This window comes from Gymnogyps californianus, chromosome 16, assembly GCF_018139145.2.
Source record: "Gymnogyps californianus isolate 813 chromosome 16, ASM1813914v2, whole genome shotgun sequence".
NCBI classification, from domain to species: domain Eukaryota; kingdom Metazoa; phylum Chordata; class Aves; order Accipitriformes; family Cathartidae; genus Gymnogyps; species Gymnogyps californianus.
This window is the reverse complement of record NC_059486.1, coordinates 6197009-6220972: the sequence shown is the minus strand read 5'-3', so window position 1 is coordinate 6220972 and position 23964 is coordinate 6197009. Positions and strand designations below refer to the sequence as shown.

Below are 23964 nucleotides of genomic sequence, written 5' to 3'. Positions count from 1 at the left end.
AAGAAAGGAGTCAGTAGGCAGAGGGCTGTTTGCATGCATTGCTCTGGTTCTGAGAAGTAATAAAACAGAAGGGGCACTTGGGGGTTTGCAAACATGCGACTTCTATGTCCCCACGGTATGTTTGGGAGTAGAGGAAGATGAGGCCAGAACAACAGAAGTGATGGAGAAGAGAGCACTGCTGCAGCCTCTCTGTGTAGTGGGAGGAGGCAGCTGTGGAAGTGCTTGTTCTTTCTCTGTAGTTAGGGGGAAAGGCACAGCTAGCTTGAAGAGAGAAGAATTTTAGATACAAAGTATGAAAGATGTAAAATCCCCCAGTGAACATCAGAAAACCAGCCAAGACTTCAATGAATTATTCCATCCCCTGGAATTAGCTTTGTTAGGGCTGGTTTTGATGTTGAATTGTAATGCAAGAGTTGTAACTATCTCTACGGTCCATCTTTGAGTAATGCCTGGGTCTCTGGGTTTTTACGTGGTGATTTCTTGCAACTTTTGTAAGGTCTTGTTTCATCTTATGGGATGCATATAAATAACTTCTTCTGTGATTAGCAGAACTTCCTGTTGCACTCGCACGCATTGCACCGTGCAGAGCCTGCGTACCCCGAATGGAACTTCTGGTACCTGAAGCGTGGCCAGAGCAGAGCCTGGAAACAGCTCAGTGGCATCACTGCTCCTGCCCTTCCGGGGTTAACGGGGGTGCTTGAGTTTGTTTTGTATTTTAAAATGAAGTAAGCGTGTGAGGGGTTCTTGTACTGATAGCCAGAACAAGGAAGTCCTTGAGATAAAAACGAAACAGATCGTGGCTAATGGCAGGATTGATGGGAGGCTCTGCTGATCTTTGCCTGTGTGATCTCAAGGGCTAACCTGTGATGGAAAAAGGCTTGCTAATCTTTTATGTTGTGTAGACTGATAGAAAGTTATGGCTAGAAGGGGTACTATGAGATTGGGTCGTCCATCTTCCTGTCCCAAAACAAAATCTGGTAAACCCAGGCAATTCCTGAAGGATATTTGTCTAGCTCATTTTTAATGATTTCCTGTGATACAGACTCCAAACACCAGGTTCTTTTGCTAGGTGTAGTTGCCAGCATGTTGCTTGTGCTGCAGTTGCAGTTTATTATTCCTGTCTAAATACAGTGTCATGCACGTGTCCCTCTTATGCTACAGTTTTAAAGAACAGATTGACAGTTTCCCAAGACTGTTCAGGTGCCAGGACCCACCAGTTTTTCAGCACCGATAAGTGCAGTGGGTGCCTGGCAGTGCCTGTTGCTTCCTGGCTTTCCACTCTCTGGAAGGGTTTATGTACTGTTCAAGATCCTTGCATGGCAGGCTCACACCTTTGCATTGTACTTCCAGTGATGGTTTTGTAGAGAACCTGTTGAGTTGAGGAGAAATCACAGCTCATTTGGTGAAGTCATTGATTAGCTGTAGCAGAACTCTAGCAACCGAGTTGCTTAAAAACGTGAGTTTGGGATTAACCTTTAATCTGCATTCCCCAGACTGAAATCCTCTGGCATCTTGTGGTTTCCTGTGAAACTTTTAATTTTGTCTTAGTATTAAAGGGTCAGCCTGCTAATTCTGCGTTTGATGAACAGCATTTTAATGGTATTTGCTATATGGAGCTCTAAGGAAGTTATTATTAGTGTTTGATGCCTACCATTTAGATTATTTAGAAATACAATTTTAAGTTTAATGGAAATTGATAGTTGCCTCATTAACTATAGCTAAACAAAATACATTCATCTTCCTAGTTAATTAAAACTAAAATTGGTTGATCTAACCATTATATTTAGCTTCTGTTCTGTTTATTGATTAGCGCTTGACAATTGTCAGCCAGCTTGGTGGGTGGAAATGCAGAATTAGTTTTCAGTGGCTGCTCTTGGGACATTCCCTCCTCTTTTGTCCTTTAACTTACTGATTTTTCTTTGTCACATTTTCATTTGTGTAACTTTTTTTCATGTGTTGCCTTCTCTTTCATATACGTCCTCTGCTGTGCTTCCTTGTACCTTTCCCACTATGAGACCAGTTACTTGGGGTACCCAGTGAAATTATTTGGGAACCAAAGCTAGTAGAAAAATGAGAATAAGTGCCGTTTCTGGTAGAACAATGCTCGGTGTTCTGGGCTGGCTGCAACTGTGTTGTCTTGAGGGAGCTTCAGATGTCACCTTGAAGTGCTGAAGCCTCCATTGGTTTGTGTTTTGACACTCAAATCTGCATTGCAGAGTGGGCAATACCACAGCAGCTGAGGTTTGAAGTGGGTGAGCACAGCCCTTAGATCTATATTGGAGGGAGGTCAGCTCCAGCCTCAACTGTGGCTCTCCCAGCCCAGCTCTGCCCTCAGATCTCTGTGGGCAGATAGATGGGGTGATACGAGGGTAGGTGTCAAGCATTGCCTTTGCATGAGTGCGAAGAATTTTACATAAAACTGAATTAGTGTTGTCCTTTGGTATCTGTATGTTCATCTGTGCTAGTACTTCTTTAGCAATTTAAATAAAAAGGTTTCTTCTGACTTAAAAGTAACATGTCTTCTTTTATACACTTTAAAAGAAAACAAATAATCCTGCTTCTAACACCTGCTTGGTTTGAGTTTGTGCCCATGTAGCATTTTGCCTTGTGTATGCTAATCTTCTAAAACATGGTACAACTTCTTTTAATCTAGGGATGGTCAAAACTGCATTTGTGCTTTCTCTCTGTTGAATTTGTGAAATTGTTTGTTACGCTTAAATTACTCTTTACTGATTAAAATACAGTAACACAAGTGTACTCTATTAATGAGATCTTGGAAGAATCTTTATGAAAAATCGGATCTTGCAGGAGTGAGATCCAAGTGCAAAGACTTAATTGGAAGTATCATCCCCCTCAATTCTGCTAGTAAGCAGATTGGAGAGAAATGGTTCAAGGACGCTATAGTGTACGAGTGCTCATCTGTGTCTTGCTGAGCAATAATGGAGTTGAATGTAATTTTTCTATTGATGTGGCAGCTAAAAAATAGCAAAGATCAAGTTTCATGGTATAGTACCTGACACACATGCATAATAGAAGCTGGTTGAAGAGCTGAAGAGTGCCAGCAGTACTTGAGCTGTTAGAAGGTGTGGGGATAAGAAAACTACTCTTAAAGGGTTAAGTGGCTTTTTATAAATGGGTTGGACTTTTATTTACTGACAGAACTGTTAAACTTAGGGGTTTGATATAAGAAATTTCTGTTCAGGTATTTGGTTTACTGTGGAAGAAGAAAGCACAGTATCTCATACAATGTGAACAAACGCAGCAGTGACTAACATCGGCTGCATTCCTGCCATGTTTGGCCTCAGTTGAGCGGGGGAATGCTATTCAAAGCATGAGCCATTTGCTCCAGTACACGACAGCCACTGCACCAGCTACTGTGCAAAGGATAAAACGGGTTTTCCGTATTTGAGGTCAGAATATTTCTGTATATCGAATTTTTGCTTTTAAGTATTCTAGGTGCTTGCTCATCAAGTCTTGTACAAGATGTGAAGAAAAAAATGAAACAGGAGCAAAAGCTTTTTTTAGTGTGACCTGCATTTGAATAGTGCTCATGTGCAGGTTTCATGTCTCCCTGAATTGTTAGATTCTTGTTTAAGACCATGTTTCTTGTTTTAAGACCATGACCTTCCTTAGGGCCCAGTAGAGAGCTTCTTCCATGTTCATTTGGTTTTGAAATTAAGAAACGGCATTAGTTTTTGGAGAGTGGAGTGGTTAGAAATACCTGATTTCATGGGTAGGATTTTGTCACTTTGACATTAAAGACGATTGCGGTTCCTCGTGTTTTAATTCAGCAAGGTATTCTAAATACATACTTGGCCTTAAATTGTGTGTTTTCATTAGATTTGTCTGGATTGTTCATGTGCTGAAAGTTTAAGGATATGCTTAAGTACTATTGAATCCTGTACTGAAAAAAAAAAGGTAACTTTTTTTGTTTTCCTGCAAAGTAGGAACACGTGTTGTCTTGTTGAAAGTAAATGGGCTTGCTAACTAATACTGCTGAAATCTGGCAATTCCTACGTTCAATTTAATGGTGGCAGTGGCTACAAATTAGCCTTGATTGCTCTGACAGTTCTTGAACTGCTGTTACCATATTTCATCTGAATACTCTTCTTGTTGAAGCCTGATCTAAAGAAAATACTAATACAGTTCATGTAAAACTTTGGATTTAAATTTCTTTCCTCTGTGGAAAACTCTGATCGTTATAGCGTATTTGTTGGTTTTTAGCTTTTTTTTTTTTTGACACTTGCAGTTTATTTGGTCAAAGGGAATACAGTTTCTCTCCCTGGTGATCCTTCTTAAGTGAAAACTCTTTTGTATAGGAACAAATAGTGGTCCAAACTGACTTGATAGAATGTGTACTTTTCTAATCCTGAGAATATAGTTGGTTGGAAGAGGAGACGAACTGTCTCACGTGCTTAGATTTTTTGGGGTAATTTTGGGTAGGCAGCTACCAGGTGATAGCTTAAGATACAGAAGTACTTTCTAGATTACTTTTATCGGTAGTTTCTCTACATTGCTTTTTAGAGGCTTTCCAACAAGCAGCTTGTGCAGAGACTGTCAGAAATTGAAAAAAAGAAATATTCCTGGTATTCAAATACTTCTAATTACCAGACTGGTCCTTCTAGGGTTGCTAGCACTGCTGTGTAGTTCTGAACATCCCAGAGGTCACTCTGAAATGTACAGGAGATTGTATTGGTGAAGGACCAGTGCAGACGCCTCCTGGGGGGAAGGAGGTGCAGGCAATGCTGAAAACTTGTGAAGACAGAGCTGAGAACTAGATGCTTTTTCCTTGTTCAGAATGACCCCAGCTTTGTGAAGAACTGTAAATGAGCAAGAAGAGTATGTTATTTAGATGCAATGGAGTATGAGGATCTTGTCGTAAAAGCTGTGTTTAGAAGAAGGTGAAGGTTTGAGGTGAGGACCGAGGATGGAATCTGGAGGTAGCTAAGCTGAGGTACTCAGGTAGTTTAAGTATTTGTGGTGTATGTGGGATAATCCGTCTGTCCCGGCCTGGGTATATGGATTGTAGGGGAGAAAGTACTGTTTGTGATGGTGCTCTTTTCTGGACAGAATTGATGACTTGCTGAGTATTTCACTACTGATGTCGTTCTTAATGGACTTTTTTCCCATTGCTGCATTTTTTGGGAGAATTAATATGTTGTGTGCATGACTATTTAAATTCTGTGTGAGGAATAATGCTATTTTCTTAGCATCCATAAGCATGTTTCGTAGGTAGTGGGGTTAATGAAACCTAGACTCCAGTGGCCTTGTCTACTATGTCCCTGTACTTCCTCCGCTGCAGTACCCTTGCCTGACACCACTGATTTAATAAGGCTATGTCTTCCCCATGTCCCCTTTGTCTGTCCACAATATATCCTCTGGCACGAGGAAGCTGGGAGCCCTGCAGGGTCTCCTGCAAGGGTTCGGTTACCCCAGCTTGCCACTTCACTGCCAGCTGGGCAGCCACCCCAGCGCGGTGACGGTGCGATGCGCAGATGTGCTGGTGGGCTGGCAACTGCTGAACAGCGCAAACCACGTGGGGGTTTCCTGCTCTCCGAAGTTCAAGGCAGTCATCGTTTCCTTCCCTTATGCTGGCTCTAGGCTTTGCAAAACTTGCACTGCACACTATTTTTTTGGTCTTGACTTCTTTCTTAAGCTTGCTTGAAATTGTTTAGTGAATTTAGTTGTGAGGTGTGATTGGCGCTTTCACTGATCCACTTACTGATCGGGCTTTCTTTAGGGAAAGGGTCAAAAATTTGGTGCTGCACAGGTTTAGGTCACTTGTCACTTGTACTAAAACACTCAAGTCCCACCTAAGGCTGTACAAAACATCTGAAGTCCTGAACAAGGTTGTTAGTATAGACGAACTGTAGGGTTTAATTTTGAGCTGTATTAAAGGGTTCTCGAGTACCCATGGCTTTGGTTTTGTTTGTACTGAGTGTTCTTTGTGCCAGTGCTGTATTTTGCTTTTCCCTTCTGCCTGTTTACTTAGTATCATAATATAACAGTTTCTTAGGGGGGAAAAAAATGCAAGCCCGTTGCTTAGCTAGTATCCTCACTGCTATGAAAATAAACTGTTTTTCAGTCTGGAATGCTGCATTGCCTAATTCACAGTATTCTTTCAGCTTAGTTCAAGTAGCAAGTTTTGTTTTCTGTTTGGTTTTAGCAGTACTGGGGAATTGGGAAGTATATTTTTTTCTGTTTCAGTCTTAGGAATAAGAATCCACATTCATAAAGCACAAAGTCTGTATTTTCTAACTCTTAGGAAATCATAGCCAGGCTTCCCATTCAAGAAGCTCTAATGTTGTTGCTTTGGCTGAATGCTGGGTCTCTTGTGCTGCCTTAGCTTTTTTTTTTTGTTTGTTTTGATTTTTCTTTTTTTTTTTTTTTTTTTTATCCTTACTGGCATTGAGTCTGCCCTCCAGACAAAGAGCAGACAATGAATTGCAGTGAATGACACTTGTGAGCAAGGAAAAACTGGGTCAGTTCCAAGCTTGTGCAGGGTGTAGGTATAATATCGATATGAGGGGGTGAGGGGAAGGAGACTGCTACCATTCCTTACCGTGCTGTAAAATCTTTTGATGGATGTTAGGGTCATCTAGCATAACTTACTATGACAGAATACTGAGTAATACAGAATGTTCATTAGAGTTACTCATTAAGGATTTACAGTTTTCAGCTGGAGTGCTGTCACAATTTTAATTACTTCATGAAACTGCATGCTGAGGTCATGCAGAAAATGCCGATGCCTCTAACAAGTATTATTTATTTATTTTTGGAACTGATGTGTTCCTACTAAATGGGATTATAACTTCAGAATCTCTAATTTTCAGGAGCTGGAATTAAATTTGAGAATAGGTGTGGGTTGTGGTTGGCTCTGTGCATAGCAGGGGGCCCTTTTTTTTTTTCCTGGGCTCTGTGCTATGTGCCGTTGTGCTTTCATACCCTCCTGCACGTACTCAGGCCACGGTGAACCAAAGCTACATGACCTAAGGATCATGCTTAGGCATGTTTTTAGTAGCACAGATGAATGGCTGAGCATTGTGTCTTCTGTGGAACTGAACATGAAAATGGAGTGCTCTGTTCTTCTGTAACTTTTTAATTCTTCTGTAGGTTTTTAACTTTAATTATTCTATAGGTTTTTAATTTGAAGAACAGTAAACAGAACCAATTTTATTGAGAAACTAAGTAATAAACTTCATCTGTGGAATGGATAATTGTCTAATGGTGACTTCTGAGCTTCACATAGCTTTCTTCTCTGAAAATAAGGTGGTGTTATCATAGTCTGTTTTTCTCCTGCTGTGGCTTTGTTGTAAAGTACTGTATGTACCTACTCCGCTACACTGAATGTAGCGGTGGGTGGGGTAAGGATAAGTTTAAAAACATGTAATGGAAGTAAGATTCACCAAGTGACATAAAGAAACCTGCTAGGAGATGAATGGATAGTGAAAACTTCTCTGAGATCTGGAGCTGAGGGGAAATACCATTTAGGTATGGCTTCACTTGCCTGAGAGCAGAGCCTTTGCGTGGGATCAGTGATACCTCAAAGACAAGTCAAAAACAAGAAAACCTGTTCAAAGACTGTCTCGGAACATCCTCAGGCGCAGTTCGTAGTCAGCTTCTCTGTCACTGAACACTGTTCTGCAACTGATTTTTGGCCACCATGAGCAGACGCCAGGCAGGACTGCCATGCTCTTTACAAGCTGGCAGATTTTCAGGACTTGTGTGTGAGATAATGGTACCTGCTCCGGTGAACTTCACCTGTGGACTTGAGAGAAGTTCAAGTTATGAAAACTGCTTTTCAGGTGCAGAGGACTAGTTTAAGGACAGTTTTTTTCACATATCTGCTGAGGATTAAATTAAGAAGACCATTGTGGTATTGTTGTATTGGGAATGTTAAGAATATTTTAAAGTTTCTGTTACTTCAGTAAATACCAGTCTAGAGAGATACTGGTTGTGTTATGCTTCCTCTTGACCATAAATATTAGATATGGAGCTGTATGTGTTTTTGTGATGATGATGGGTGTGGTGTTCCTTTTGTTGTGTTTTTTCTGATACTTGTTTGCAGGCATTTGTTGAGCACTGGTGTTGAGCAAAATCTCCAGGAGCTAAGGACTTAGGGAGTTAGACTTCTTGCTGAAGATGCTAGGATCTGATCATGCTTGTACAGTTTAGCATGGGTTAGGTTATGTAGAAACAGTGATTTAAGAAAAAAGCAATTTTCAATTTTAGTAAGCTTATTCTTAAATCTGCTCAAATATGAAATGATAGTGCAACATGTAGGTACAGGTCTTGTCTTAAGCATGTAGGTTTAGTATTATAAAATATAAGAAAGACCTGTTGGACAAGTTAAAATCTGAATAAGAAGAGTTACTGGCCTAAGCACTTGTAGTTAGAGTTTTTGTTAATGCTTAATCAGCTTTTGATAGCTGTAATTGCCTCTTGAAATCTGAACAGAATATTGTCTTACAGGTTGGTTCATCCCGTTTGGACAATGAGTGACTTACACTGAGAAAGCAGGAAATATTTTTGTCTTTTGTTTTCCTTCAGTCTGTACATAAAAATGATACCAGAGGATCTACCAGATCCAGTCTTGAGAAATGTGACCAAAATAAGTGAAGTACGTGTGAGGTACACACAAAACTGCCATTGTTTGTTAAAAACTTGCGTACAAAACCAAACCAAGTACTTTGAGCTTATCTTTTCCAATACAAGCATTTCGGAGTAATAGCTTATAATTGAAATAACATTAAATGCTGGGTTTGTACGTTTAATCAAATTTCAATTTCCATACAAATGAAGCTCAGCAGACAAGAACAAACAATTAGCGTAGCAAATGAAAAGTGGCATTTCTTTGTATTAAAAAATGAAATAGATTCAAATCTATACTTGCTATGTAAACGCTAAAATCTAACATGCATCTGTAGTCTTAGCTACCAAAAGAATATCTTAATGTATCAGACTTTACTGACTGGTGAATCTCTTTAATAAAGAGAAATTAAGTCATTGCGACTACAAGAAGCCAAACTTTCATAATCAGTGATTGCAGTCACTGAGTTTAATCTCTGTATCAAAACACTCTCCTGAATTGAGACTTATATTTTGGAGGCTTTAGTTTAGGACTCTAGCTCCTCGTCTGTACCTCTTAAATTGTGAATTGTCAAGACATCAAGGTTTTTGTACCACTAGTGGTTTATATATCGGAGCTAGGAACATGTGGTTTGTAAGTAAGGGGAATCTTCTGTCTGTCAGGGATACATTTCTGCTTTAGGAGAGACTTGGCTTTCTAGTGTTCCTTTTTCCACTGGTTCCTGTAATAGTAAACTTCAGTGTCTTGAAAATACAAGGTTGAAAACTTTGTGTTCACCTCATGCTTTACAGGAGATGTTTGTTATAGGCCTCTGGCATTTTTATTGGATGTAGCATTTCTTTGGGCTGAATTCCTTTTATATCTCTGTCTTGAATTGAAGGAGGATGAATAATCCTGTGAAGACAGTATCAAAGCATTCTCATTTACCCACCAGCTTATCTTTGCAGAAGTGTTTTGATGAGTAAATAGTGCTTGTAGACTAGAAGGGTGCTTTTTTTGAGGTCCATGGGTAGTTGGCTTCTGTCACTTGGCAGAAGTTTTTACAGCTTGCTGGTTTTTGCCCATTCCTGAGAGCTTTTTCCAGCCCTGCTGCTTCTCTTAGTCCTGTGGTGGTGTGACCTGGTACAGCTTTTCGTGGGTCAGAGCTGTGACTGTGGTCAGTAATCGAGGCTTTTCTTCTTATATTATGGGGGTGAAGGTCCCAGCTCTGTTCACAGGGCAGCTTCTGGTAGCACAGGGCTGAAAATAGCTGTTCTGCCTCTGGGATGTATGTAATCCCAGCATATCAGAAAACATCTTCTGTTAGAGCTAATATTTAAAAAAAAAATTAAACACATTAGTAGATGTTCTAGCTTCATTGGCAGACAACTATTATGAGGCCCCAATTCCACATTAATTGATACTGGATCTGTACAACTGTATTTCTGCTGAATTAGTTGGAGCATGCAGTCTTTCTGGTTGCAGGGGGACAAAGTGTAGCTGATCTGACAACATTAATGTGGACAGACAATAGCTTAATTTGATCTGAAGCTTGCTGTTTCAAAGCCAACTGATCAAATTCATTCAGAAAACTGAACTAGCAAGGTGAACTTGTATGGAATCAACACTTTCTCTCATGTGCCTATTACAGTCTTGACTTGATACTGGAAGCTCTAAAATAAGATTTACTGTGTTGGAAAGTAGTCTCAGATACTGGATATAGATCCTCCCTGCCTTCTTTCAAATAAAACAATTGTTTTGAGTAACTAACTATCCCTTACCTTTTGCATAAAAAAGGGGAAGATGAATAAGAAATTAGTTCCGGTTTAAATGCAAGCAGGAGGTGTCCTAGTCCAAATGCACCTCTGAAGGACTTAAAAGTGAAGCAGAAAATACCGGTTGCAGGTAGTGTAACGCCCAGGGCAGCACGCTGACCAAGTGTGCATCTGCTGCAGGAAGGATGCACTGTGGCTTCCCAGCGCTCAGGCTCCAGAAGGAGAACGTTCTCAATTACACAGAAAGATTACACAAGATGATTAAACCTGAAAGGGCTTCCTGGATCGTTTTACAATGGCAAAAAGGTGTTTGTTTTATGAAACATGTGAAGCTGGCTGGAAATTAAAGCAGGGGGGGTGTGTGTATTTTATTCGTCTGTCATGAAGTCCTTCCTGTGGATAAGGCTTCTTGTAAATGTCTATTTTGAGTACTTAGCAGAAAATCTGGAAAGTAGTGTGCTGTAAAGAAAATTTTAAAAGCTAGTTGAGCCCTATGTTGAAATACATGATGAGTGCTGTGAAACACCTGGCATTCAACTTGTAATTGGGAAAATCTTTAGAACAAAAGCTTTCTGTAAGAGTGCAAGCAACCACCTTGAAAACTTGTTTTTTTCCTGCATGAAACCTAGATTTTTCTATTAGTCAAAAATCTTGTCTGTTTTGTCACTGACTAACTTAGAAAAATAATATTTGGCAGCTAAAGAAGATGAAGACCTTGTTTGTATGGCACTGTTTAAATTTATTTCTAATCTTGCCTGTTATTTCTGGTGTTTGATTAATTAAGTTTCCAACTGTTTTGTAAGTTTTCTTTTAAATTTCAAATTACAGGTCCACGACTAGCTTTGGCAAGACTTCTTTCAGGTGAGTGACTTGTGGGCAGGTTATATCACCTAATAATGTGTCCCAGCCCAACCCAAATTGGTATTGCGTTTTTTGGCCTTCACTTCACAGAAGGTTTTATCTTGGGTTATATATTAAGCTTGTAGAACTGATATAGTCTGAACCTGATTTCAATTTTTCTTCTTCTCTTTATATAAAAAGTTAAGGAGTTTCTTGCTCCCTCTGGCCAATTTGTAGCTCTTAATAAACTGTTCTAGGGAGAACAGGTGAAGTGTTACCAGAGAATACATTGTTGTTAATTGTTGATATTTCTGAGAGAGAGACGTTCGTTCAGGTAAGGGTGTGCTAGTGAACCAGCACGTTGCTTGGGTTTTAGGGAAGAAACACGGTGTTGTCGTGAAAGCATGGAAACAGCAGGCAGGACAGCTGACTTCTGCTCATAGGCTCATCTCATCTATAGCCTTTGGCAAACTATATAATTTTTCTGTGCTTTGTTGTAACCACTGGCAGAAGGATGCAGTGGTTGGCAAGATTGTTGAGGGCTAAGATTGTAGAAGTGCGTTGACACGGTAAAGTGAAGAGACTGTATAATGACACCTTGCTACTTGAAGTGTTTTCACGTTCTCACACTGCTTGAACTTCGTGATGTTTTGTAAGTTTATACTGTGTGTAGTGCAAAAACTACAATTGCTGCTATTTCCAGTGTTTTAGTTGCCTCCTTTCTTCCCAGCAAATGCCAGATGAATTTAATTGCTCTAAAATGAGATTTCAGTGTACTAAATTTTGTGCTGTAGCATAGCAAAGACTGCATCTGATCCTTAAAAGAAAAAGAAGCCTTTTATGTTAGAATTTCATATATGACTCATAATACTGCTGATGTAACTTGTCACATCATACATGAACGCTGGAGGTGGTTGCATTTCCATTTTTTCACTTCTAGGCAGTTGTTGATGCCGTTAGCTAATGTTGTATCGGTGCCTCTGCTCTAACAGCTGCTTGCTTGTAGCTGAACTTGTGCCATTACATATTTTCTAACAATTTTGAAAATACAAAATGCTTCTGCTTTAACAGCTGGTGGAAAATGTGTGTTTTCAGTGCTGCTAGGAGGTGATAGTTAAGATACTTTCTTCCTCATCCTTTCTTGCTGTGAGTTACCATCAATAGCTATGAACAGTGCGGGATATCTGGCTTTGGGTACAGAAGTGGGACTGGTATTTTTGAAACTTTGCTATTCTTTTGAAGAACTGGAAATCTTGTATGGGTGAAGAGACAGTTTTTATTTAGCACACTCCTGGAAAGTACAAAGCCTGAGTGTGTGTTAAGTAATTACTTACATTTCAGGAAAGATGGATGGTTGCTTTGTGTTGTACTGTTGTTTGCTAGTGCTCATATGTCTTCATGAATCCTGTTCGGCTGTTGGCGGCATGACTTGCCTTTGCTGCGGTAAAGAGACAGGCTTGAAATGTTTTCATTTTTCTGCTGTTTTGACTTAAAAATAGGGTACTGAAATGAAATGCCTGATTGGGTTGCGGAGACTGGCACCTGTCCTGTGCGTCCTGGCTTCTCCCAAATTTCTCTGTTCCTTGGCTGAGTATCGCACAGGTTCATTATAGGCTTCCATCTATTTTTATGCATGTGTTTTACCTCTGAAGGTGGCTGCCCTGGCTAGCTGTTGTGCTCTGCTGTGCGAGTCTAGAGCCCGGTGCGCAGGGCTGTGTGGGGCACATGGGGCCGAGGGGATGGTGTCGGCAGGTGGCCCTTGTGCTCAGCTGGGCGCTGTGGGGCCAGGCTGTGCTGCCCGTGCTGCTGCCCATGCTGCTGAGCTGCCCGCCCGCTGCCGTATCTTGACCGGATGACAGCCCGCTGGTGTGCATCTGGTGGGGCCTTTGTGGAAATCCATTTCCAAAAGAACTGATCTTAAGCATCAGTCTTCAAGGAGGCCATCGGGGTATGTCCAAACCCACCCTGAGCACAAGTGAGAGAGGCGGCTAGATTTTCTCAGATCATTGCATCTTGTTTCTCTTTGTGCTAATCCACAACAGGTAGCACGTAGAAGCAAAAGAATTCAGATGAAACTCTTCCAGAAACTGCACGATGATTTAGGTATCTCAGTGATGTGTGGGGATATGGGCTCTGGGTTAGGATGGCTCAGGAGATGTTACTGGCAGTGTTTGCAGAATATGGAGATTTTCATTTTGCAGTATTTCTTTTAGTGTCACTTTTTTCCCCTCTGCAATAGAATTGCGTAGCAGTTCGTGTTCCTTGGTCTGAAATAATTAGCGCATCTGACATAGCATGGTTTCCATTGGGAACAATTGTTCAGCTGGTCTGAGTGGTGTTTTAATAGAAATGTTTTGTACTCTTCCATGTATCCACATTCTTCAGAGAGGAGTGTCTGTAATACAGGAAGTAATGACATTACGGCATGTAACTGGCATTTTTTTAATGCCTGTAATATTGGGATGGAGTCACCCTTTTATCTGAACCAGTCATATGTAATTGTACATAAAATAGTAATAGCATGTATGAAATTGTAGAGAGACAAAAGTATTCTTTGCTGTTTTTCCCATGTGCATGTTGGCTTGTAGTGCTTTCCTGGTGGATGCTGCCTGCAAAACCAGAGGGCTGCAGAATAGCTTTCTTCACAGGGTGTGTGCCTGACTTCCATTAAAGTCAAGCAGTAAAAAAATTAAGAATTTATTTAAAGTATTGAATTTTGAATTGAATTTTGTCATAACTGCGGGTGGATGCAATGGAAACCTGGAGCTGGGCTGAGGATAGTCTTTCACTGTTAAAATATCTACCACAGGCTCCAGTGTAAATTCTGTACTTGAAACTGTGATAGTAGAGCTTTCTAAGAAACTTTCCACTGCATGCTGACATTGTGCAAAAGTGGTGAAAGAAGCTGCAATGATTTACTGAAGAGTTGATGCTTTTCTGTGAACTTGAAATTTGAATAGTTTTAATTTCAGCTTGAGGTTTTGTGTTTGTTTAGTTTGCGGGTTTTTTTTCCCTAACTTAAAGATAGATTTTAAATTTTCTGTCTTGCTACATTGGGCAAGTGAAGCTTAACCTTTTATTTCCCTAATCAGGGGGAATAAAAGGTTTTATTCCCCCTTTCCCTCTTCGGGCTAAATAAATTACTTCAGTTTTTGTTCTTGGGGGGGGTGTGGGGGGTGTGGAAATCATTATGACCTAAGCTGGTACATTTTTTTTTTTTTTTTTTTTTTTCCCCCCACTTCCCCTGTGCTCGTTCTCTGTTAGCTGTTTGGACTGAGTAAAACTCCAAATGGGTGAGAACACTCTTGTCTTGCTGTAGGGTCTGTTGTTGCCGTCAGTAGTCTGGCAGGTCTGTGTGAGTTCTTAGCCATTTTGTGACCTGAATGTTTGCTCTGAGTAGGTGGTTGCTAAGAGGATGTGCCCGCTTTTATTTTTCTAGAAGAGCAGGTCTGTACTTTGAAGAGAAACCAGTACTAGAACTGGATTTTAATCTGACATCAAATTAGAAGCCTATTATCAATATCCTATACCAATTACTAGGTGTACAGGTACAGCTTTTATTGAGAGTGCATGATGACTGGTTTTATTATGCCTGGTCATGGTGTCTGAACACGTGACCTCTGTCTTGATTTAGTTTAGATGTGTGTTTCAAGAAGGTAACAACTGCAATTACCGCTCTCTTCTTAGGTTGCAAACTGTGGATGAGAGAATACATACCTGTATTTTAAATTTTGTTTTAGAGATTTCTCCCTGCAAAACAGTTACCTACTTGATTCTTTCAAAATCAGGGATGAGTGTGTTTTAAAACACTTAAAAAAAGGTACTCGTTCTCCAGACATTGCTTACCTGGGATTATTGTAGCTTGCTGAGAGAAAAACGTGCTAAATTGTTCAAAAACATTGATTGGAAAATTGACAACCACCATCCAGAAGAAAGATGGACAGTGATGGTCTGGTGCGAAAGTGAGCCTACGGATGCTAATGGCGACTTGCAGACCTGCCATCTGTAAACAAGCTCAGAATTGTTCACTTGTGTAGACAGATCTTCTTTTTTTTCTCTGCAAAATGTTTTGAGGGACACAAAATGAAACTGAATTATTAGGTTCTGGCATTTGATAGATGGAATTGATATCAAAAAGCTTTGGAAAAAATTGTACTTTTTATAATGCTAATTAGGTCTGACAGTATAGTGATGGCAAGTAGGCAGTACTCTTGCAGAAGCAGGAACTACATGTTTGCAGATATTGACAGTTTCTTGTAAAGGATGTGTTCATGTGGAGAAATTCTACAAAAGAGCTTAAGCTAGAAAGTGAAAACAGGTTCATGGATATAGAAATTGTTTTACAAATAATTCTATGAAATAGCTCTAAATCAGGCTGGACATCTGCACAAGTCTAGCGGGTCCTGGCATACATAGTGATTGGAATGGAAACAGGACTCTGAATGTGTTGCGTAGTCTAGCACTTAACTACCATAGCATATTTTTCTTGAACTTTGGTTCTGAGAAAAGCGAACACGTAGTCCTCAGCGCCCCACAAGAAGTGAACGGGTAACACTATGGTGATAACTGCTTACATGGTATCTTTATCAGGAAGTTTTTACTATGAATGTTTGAGAGAGTTATTGCCCAAGCACTGGAAGCTGGCGCTCCTGTCTATTAAAACCACAAACATGCAGTTTAAAACATGGAAGTGATCTGAAACGAAGGAGTTTTTAACAGGTTGAGTTGTCTGGAGGTTTTGTTCATTATGCTTCAGTGATACGTTACGTGACAGATGATTAATATGCGTATAGACTTGCAAGAATAAATAACACTTCAAACAAAGCACAACTTTCTTCTTTCCTAGAGCTCCGCTGCATCCCAGGGCAGTTTGCGTGTCGGAGTGGTACCATCCAGTGCATCCCTTCAAACTGGCAGTGTGATGGATGGCCCACCTGTGAGGACGAGAGTGATGAAGTTGACTGTCCAGGTAAGTAAAGCTGAGAAGACTGCTCATCCCAGTGTCAGCTCGTTTTGAAGCAGTACTTTGACTATTTAAGATTGCTTGCTTATTTTTATTTAAAAGTGGAGATTGGTAGAACTGTACCCATTATTAACAAACTTTGAGCTGGCTTCTCTTCATTTTGTGCAACTAATGCTACAAACACTTTTTTGCTTGTCTGAATTATCCTTCCATTCTTACAGTCTGAGTAGGTATCCTGGAGATGAGGAGAATTTGTAGTCTAAGAAGAGACTTTCATGACAAGGAAAAAATCATGTTGCAATTAAACCAAAACGACACGTAGGCCTGTGGTTAAATTTGGAATTACTGTTTTGGTTGTATATCACTCAAACTGTGCTGGGTGACATTGTTGGACTTAGGTAGAGAACTTGTTTTATTGCTCCCTGTTCTGATTATCCTTCTTCTGCTTAAGTGGAGAACTTTGTTCTGCCAAACAAGCTGGTGCATTTACTCTTCATAAACTCTTGTGGTCATATGCTTTCAGGAGCCTATCACCAGCAGGGGTTCTCTGCTAAAGCTACTGGGTACTGAGCTGTCTTTAAAAAACAAGCAAGCAACAATTTTTGATTGTGAAAGTATAATCACATTTTTGAACATTTTCGTTTGCTCTTGACAAACAGGCCAGTGCAACTCTTTTTCTGTGTGTCTTAAAAGTGAAAGGACCTGTAAACTTTTTTTTGCTAAGAACAATGAAGCAGGAATCTGAAAGCGTGAATTCAACTGTGGCATAATTCAAAACTTATGTCTACAGTGTGACTAAATTACATTCAAAAACTGTTTTAAGAAGTTCTTTGCCACTAAACTACTTAATTTGCTTGGGAGAGAATCACATGAACTTTGCGGCATTGTCATCACAGCATTCAGTCTGTTATCATTCTGAGTTTTGACCTATTTTAGAGGGATGCTACAAACTAGTAACATCGGTATTTTACAGCAACAAGCTCTTCTAAATAGTCATGTTTTCTAGTGGAATTAGAGAAGTAAATCTACCACTTAGACTTTGAAACTGTGCTATAGTTAGCCATCTCCCCAGTGTGTGCTAGGCACAAATAATTAAAAGAATGTGTTCAGTGCTCTTTTTAGAAAGCTTTTGGCTCGTTTGTGTGAGTGTACATATTTGCAGCACGGGGGGAAAAAACTATTGGTAGTTTCTTCTGACATTGAAAATTAAGCTGTGCCATTGATACTTGTTTAAGGATATTCTTTACGATGTGGATGTCCTAAAGAAAGATGCTTTTATAGTTGTGCTGTTGTCCTTCCTCCTTTTTAGCTAACTTTGGCCAAATGTGAAAAACTAGGGACCTAATAAAATTCTGGAGGTTAATGGAAGTCAATGGCTGGGGGAAAGCAGAGTCATGTTAATGTTTGGATTTACTCAAACAGCACTGAAGGCTTCATTTGTGGGAATATTGGAACATCCACATTAGAAGAAAACGGGATTTTTATCTTCTCTTGTTGCCTAGTGTATTAGTCGGCAATTCAAGTTGTTGCGTGGAGGATGCAACAGGATGATGTTGACTCAAGGACTGGAGTTACACAGAATACTTGGTATATGACTAGAAGAGGATTTTATGAAAGTAACATTTCTCAGTAGATAGGCTCTGCTTTTGTGTTTGGGGTGTAGGTCTCACTGGACTGTCTGGCCTGACATGGTGACAAGAACTTTAAGTTAAGAAATTAAAGGAGACACGTGGGAGAGACTTGATTCATCACCATGTCTGTATGCAGGAAGAGGAGAATAACATACCTAAAGAATACTAGAGGGGAAAATGATGGACAGCATAGAGAAGGAAAGTATTCCACTTGATGAGAAGAGTAATTGGATAAGTAATTGGTGAAATGGCTGTGCTCAGTAAAACAGCCAGAAAGCTGGGTGTGGCGTTTATGAAAGAACTGAGATATTTGCACAGTAATGCAAGGAGTGTAGCCAGCAAACCAGAGGAACAAGAACTACTGGTGTAGGATGTAAAAACTCTATTATACCTGTAACAAAAAATTGGGATAACATTGTGACCTGAAATGGGTGTTGAAGGGCAGGTGTTATTCAGAACTGTAAAGAATAAGGACAGGTTGGTGTGCTGGTGTGCATGTGAATGGCGTGCTGGAGTATAAAAAGGAATAGCATGAATGAAAGTAAATCTGAGGCCAGAATAAGTTTGGAAGAGCACAGTTTTCTTATGTTGAGGAAAGCAATACACATGTGACCAGTCATAGGAGAGACTAAGTCCTGGGATGTTGATTGGGGAGCTAAGGCTACTAATAATAGTAGCACATAGGCATACTCAGGAGTGATAACTTTCTTCTTTGGCTACTGAATTAATAAGAAATTATGCAGCTTTAAATTTAGAAAATACCTTTGGATTTAGATGAGCAATTGTGAGATGATTCAGCTAAATTTAAGTACTTTTTAATTAAGGTTCTTAATTTCAATAAAGGCAGACTGAACACTGAAAGAACTAGTTAGTGAAGCCACCTGGACTTGTGAAACTTGGAGAATTAAAATGTCTTTAAATTAAAAGGTATGAAATCTCTCTGAAGCATGCAAAGAAAGCTTGCAAGAAAGGGCTCTGAACCTGGTTGGGAAGCTTGTTACTTTTCAGCCTTTGAGCTACTAATGGCACACTCCAATGTGAGCAACTCGGAAAAGATCAGTGGCAGTGAATTAGGGTTTTGTGGTGGTGATGGTGTGTTTCAATGACTACTTAGTCATGTTGGTACTTTCAAAGGTTTCATACAAAGCCATTGTAAGTTATTTGGCACTGTTGGTTTAGCTCACCTTTTTTAGGCCTGATTTAATTCATGTTAGTAACAAAGCTCCTATTAAAATAAGAGGATCATTAATTAATAAATTAGTTAGGTAATCATGTGTTTTCTGAAGTACAAGAAACACCCCAAACCCTAAGACTTTTTTGTTAGAATAATGTCTTCTGGCTTTTTTTTTTTTGCAGAACACAATTAGGTAAGACATTAATTCGTTGACAATCTGAATAAGTGTATGAAATGCCTATTTTTGCTAGACCATATATTTCTCTGAAGATAGTCATCATAGCTGTTTTTATTCGTACTGTCTCTTTTCAGAATGACCATTTTCCTTTAAAACATGGAATTCCTTTCAGTCCCAGACTTGAGATGTGTAAAGTGCTATTCCCCCTGCCCTTCTCACTAGGCATGCAGATGTTAATGGAATCTGCAGCAGTGATTACCCTCAATTCATCTCTCCGGTAGACTAAAACCGTTGGCTGCTTGCTCTTGTGAGCATACTAAAAATTGGTGGGAGGGTTTATGTAGCATGTGCCTGCAACTCTCTTCTACTTAAGAAGTGGAGACTCATGAAATTTGTGTGCTGTTCCAAATCAACAGTGGTTGATCCTAAAAATAGCTTATGCCAAAGTGGTGTATTCTGTGAAATGGTAGAAACAGGCATTAATATCTTAAACGGGGACTCTTACAAATGGGAATTTATTATTTCTACTCACTTCCTCTTAAGTTTCTATAAGTAATCAAAGTAGTAATGTAACTTTTCCATCTTTGTAAGAGTTCTGTATTTAAACCCATAAGAAAGAAGGGCTCTGCAGTTTGCCTTTTACTGCTCATTGGATTTCCAGCTTTGCTTCTACCAGAATATTGGATCAGCTTCTCCAAATATCCTATCTTTTTTGCAGGCCTTCTGGTCAAAACTCATTTTCAGCAGTATGAGTGGAGCAGGGTTTAGTATAGCTCTGGCTGTTTACCTGTGTTTTATTCTTATGCTACAGGCTTGATGTTTGTTACGTATGAACAGAGAATGGATATCTTAAATTCCAGTGCCTTTCATAAATCCTCTCCATACCATTTTTTCAGCTTGCAATTACATTGGTGATCATTCTGTTTCCTTCATTCATTCATTTATTTTTTAAAAAAATGGAATTCTTCCCAGGAATAAGTGATCAGATTGTGCTGGCAGCTGTCCTTGGGCTTCTCCCAGCATCTGAATTTGAAAACCTTCAGCTCGCCCTGTAGTGCACAGCCTTGCCTAATGCCACGTTTTTCCCTTGTATTTCTCAGTTTTCTAGACCTGCTTGGTCAGAAACAAGAACACTGGAAAGTTTCAGCGAGCTGAATTCTTAGGGGTTCCCCCCCCCGAGCCTGAGGCCACAGTCGGCGCTGGACAGCTGGCCATCCTGGCAGCGGTGGTCCTGGGGCAGCAGTTGCAAGCAGTGGCTAGCAGTAGTATGAGCTGCCCTGCAGTTCCATGGCAAACAGTACGATTTTACATGTTTTTATGTTGAGATTGGGAGCCTACTTTCATACAAAAACAATCTTGCTAGGAAGGTGACTGTAAATGCTGATCTTGAGCAATGTAATCTTGTATGCTGTTCTTAAGGACTTCCCCAGATACTGTATCAGGAAGAAATGTGCAGAGTTGGAGGTCACTTGCCCCAGCACATACACACTATATCATCTTTGAGTCTGCAAAGTCTCCTTTGTGGAGCCAGCTGAAGGTATGGCCAGTAACTGATAAAGCAGCAGCTGCAGCACGCTGTTTAGCATTGGTCATAAACAGCTTTTTGTTTTGTTTCGCCAAGGATATTGTGTTTGGTTGAAGTGACTGTTGACATTTGTGCACTTTTTAGTACATCTCCTTTTTTAAAGCTAGATAATAATGATAAAAACCTCTGATCATTTCCACACCTTTTCTGAGCCCTTGCTGAACTCCTATATGATGCATCTTTTTTTACCCTACTTCGTGGTGTTTAAATTATAAGCTCTTTACTGTCAGTCTATTACTTTGAATAGTGCTCAGCACAGCAGGATGCTGTTCTTGGTTGTCATCTATTTCCTATCATAATACAATTTTTAACGCAAAGCGTAGAGCTGCTTGATCTGAGAAGAATCACTCCTCTCTGGGGACTTCTGAACTGTATTTCCAAATCTTTAGGCAAAAAACTGGATTTAATCCTGAACTTCTCTCACCTCTCAAATTACCAGATGGAACTAAAAGCTTCTCAAGCTTTAGTAGGTAATATGCTGGACAGAAAATTTGAAGCTCAGGGGACAAGGCAGCTTTTTATGTAGATTTTGAGAATCTATGTGTTTAAACAGGAGCAACTTAAATCTTGGAACAAATAAGATATGACAAGACCTGGTTGCTTCACAAACAGTTTAATTTTGACATAATTTGACATAGTACATCCATCCTTGTGAAAGGTTTGGCTTGAGTGCCTTGTCATCTGTGACACAGTAACTCTGGAAACTAGTTCAACTCCCCAAAATCCAGTATTCACCCCTTTATGAGTCCTGACCCTACAAAGACCTCTCTATAGTACAATCAGTGTCTTCTGTCTGCCCGCCCTTTTTTTTGGTGCAAAGCAGACCTTGGCATGTGTGGTAGATTGCAGTTTCTCTTCTAGCTCCTCCGAACACAGTTTTCCATTTGGCGTCATGTTTGTTCCCCCATGCAGTGCTGCTCGGCACGCGTACGTTCTAGCCTGTTCCTGTCTCAGCTGGTGCCAGCTCTCGCTGTTGTGTGGTGTCAGCTCCTCTGCTCATGTTCCATTTGCACTACTTGTTGCTTCCTTTTACTTGGTTTGAATGATGGAGGCACTGAGGGGGACAAAAAAGGAGCCTTCTGCTCTGCTTGTGTGCTTGGCTTCCCCTAATGAGACACCACGTGCAAAGCAAGCGTTGCTGAGATCCTGTGGATAAATGCTGCAGAATAATCTCCATGGATGCACACGGAAGAGTATGGACAACGTAACTGAATTCCTTCTAGCTTCTATGAATAATGGGCAAGCTCATATTTCTTTCAGACTTAAACTTGACTGCATTTGTCCCCTCCGTTTTTTCCGTGTCCCCAACAGGAACAGCAAAACTTGTACACATGGCACAAAGGTTTTTCTGTGAGTTAGCAGGACTGTGTTTTGCAGACTACAGTGACAGTGCTTGTTCAACTAAAAGTAGTTAGAAATGTAAGCAAAATTTCTTCCCCTTCCAATCTCTTAATTTTTGGTTCTGAACAATTGTTGAACTGTTTTGATTCAGATCTGAAAAATTTTACCATTATAAAATGTAGTAGGAGCCATCCAGCATGGCAGACTCCCATTCTGAATTGGTAGCTTGAATTTTTAAATAACTGAAAATAGTCACAGAATCAGCAGCGTTGGGCAACTTTCTTGATGTATAGCACTATACTTAGACTGTAATCGTGCTAGAGTGAATTAGATAGCAACTGTAAATTGGAAGGAGCTGGGTGAATACTAATCATGACTTGATCCATTTGGAAACAGATTGGAGGATGCTCGTATCCACCATGCTATAGTATTCGAGGGGAGAAAAAAAAAATTGCGCCCCATGAATTTTTCCTTGAACCCATTTTTACCTTTTCCCCACCAACTAACAAGCAAATTACACTTCTGGTATAATTATACAAATTCAAAGGAAACAGAACTATCTGTCTTGGCTAGTAAAAATACTACTGTTGCTGTTATTGCTTGTGGTTGTAGTATCTAGAAGAATAAAGGTTTTGGAAAATAGCTGATCTTCCAAAATTTGATAGCTTTCAGAATATTAAGTATGCACATAAGCAATAAAAATGATGGCTTTTCCTTTCTGAAGCACTCAAACGTGGTTAGGTTGTGATCTTCTGGCTTATGTTGTTATCTTAAAGCGTAGTCCATGGCACTATCAATTTATTTTTAAAGATAAAAATATTTTTATAAAGGAAGCAGGAACAGCAAAGTACATAGAAAATTATTCCACGGAGTATTGAAAAAGTACAATAGAAAACCAGTCCAATTACACCTTTGCCACCAGAATCTGCAACAGCTTTTCATGGCAGTCAAGTGACTTAGAGGCTTGTTAGCATCTCTTTCTTTATTGCCCTGGAAAAACTTGTCATCGTTGCTTTTCTCAGAGACCGAAAATTCAGGTCAAATAGAAGCAATTTAATATTTGAAGAGCACCAGTTTATTAAGCAGCTGACAGTGTTGGGCTTGAAGAAGTGACTTGTGGTGGCTGCTTTCTGCCTTTCAGTCCTGCCTGGTTTCAGCAGCGAGTCTGCTGACACGGGCAGATGCTGAGGAAGGAATGAGTGTGCTGCTTCCTGGGTGAGGACTGATTGAACTCGCTTTGTGTGGGATCTGTGTAGCTATTTTTCAAAGCATCTGGCATAAATTCTGTCAATTTAAGATGTTAGCCCAAGTAACCCTTTCATAACCGCGCATGTTAAAACCTGTGAACTTATGTTTCATTCCCGGGGGAGGTAAATTGTTAAGTCCTTGTGGGCGTTCTGTTTAGCCGTGGAGGGTCAGCCATATGGTGTTGCATCTGCTCTCACTTCTGAAAGGGAACTAATTCTTCATGCGTTTGGTTCTTACTGGTTCTTTGGGTTTACTTGTTACCATTTAATGCCATGGGAAAATAGAGCTTCCCATGCTGAGCTTGGTTTGTCTTTGATAAAGCATTCTATGTTAGCGTTATTTTTGAAGTCTTACTATAATTACAGATTTGCTTTTTCAGTGTCTCAATATCGCTCTGAAAATCGTAAATACTGCTACTGAACCATTAGGATTAAGAACAGCCAAATTCTAAAACTAAAAATAGATTGCCCTTTAAAGTAATAAAAAATAATCAGTGATCTTCACTGTCAAATTATTTTACCATTTTGTGTCCTTTGAAATGTACACTAACTGAATTTCTTGACACTAACTTCTTGCCCATGATAAATGGCGTATTCTAATATTGAACAGTAGAATTACTACTTTATTCCTGTAAGGCCATGTGAGTGTATTATGCCCAGC

At 39.9% G+C, this 23964-nt stretch overlaps 1 protein-coding gene across 3 annotated transcripts in view; it reads left to right on the top strand.

Annotated features, from left to right (window-relative positions):
- The window catches only part of DGCR2 (DiGeorge syndrome critical region gene 2), a 45910-nt gene that overhangs the window by 5178 nt on the left and 16768 nt on the right, over window positions 1-23964 (top strand). For 2 of the 3 annotated variants that reach the window (XM_050906592.1, XM_050906593.1), the window contains exon 2: window positions 16031-16153. In XM_050906592.1, coding sequence (XP_050762549.1) covers window positions 16031-16153 — 123 coding nt within the window. Of the gene's footprint in view, window positions 1-11172; window positions 11206-16030; window positions 16154-23964 lie in introns of all 3 variants that reach the window. The other variant, XM_050906591.1, reaches the window with a different exon arrangement.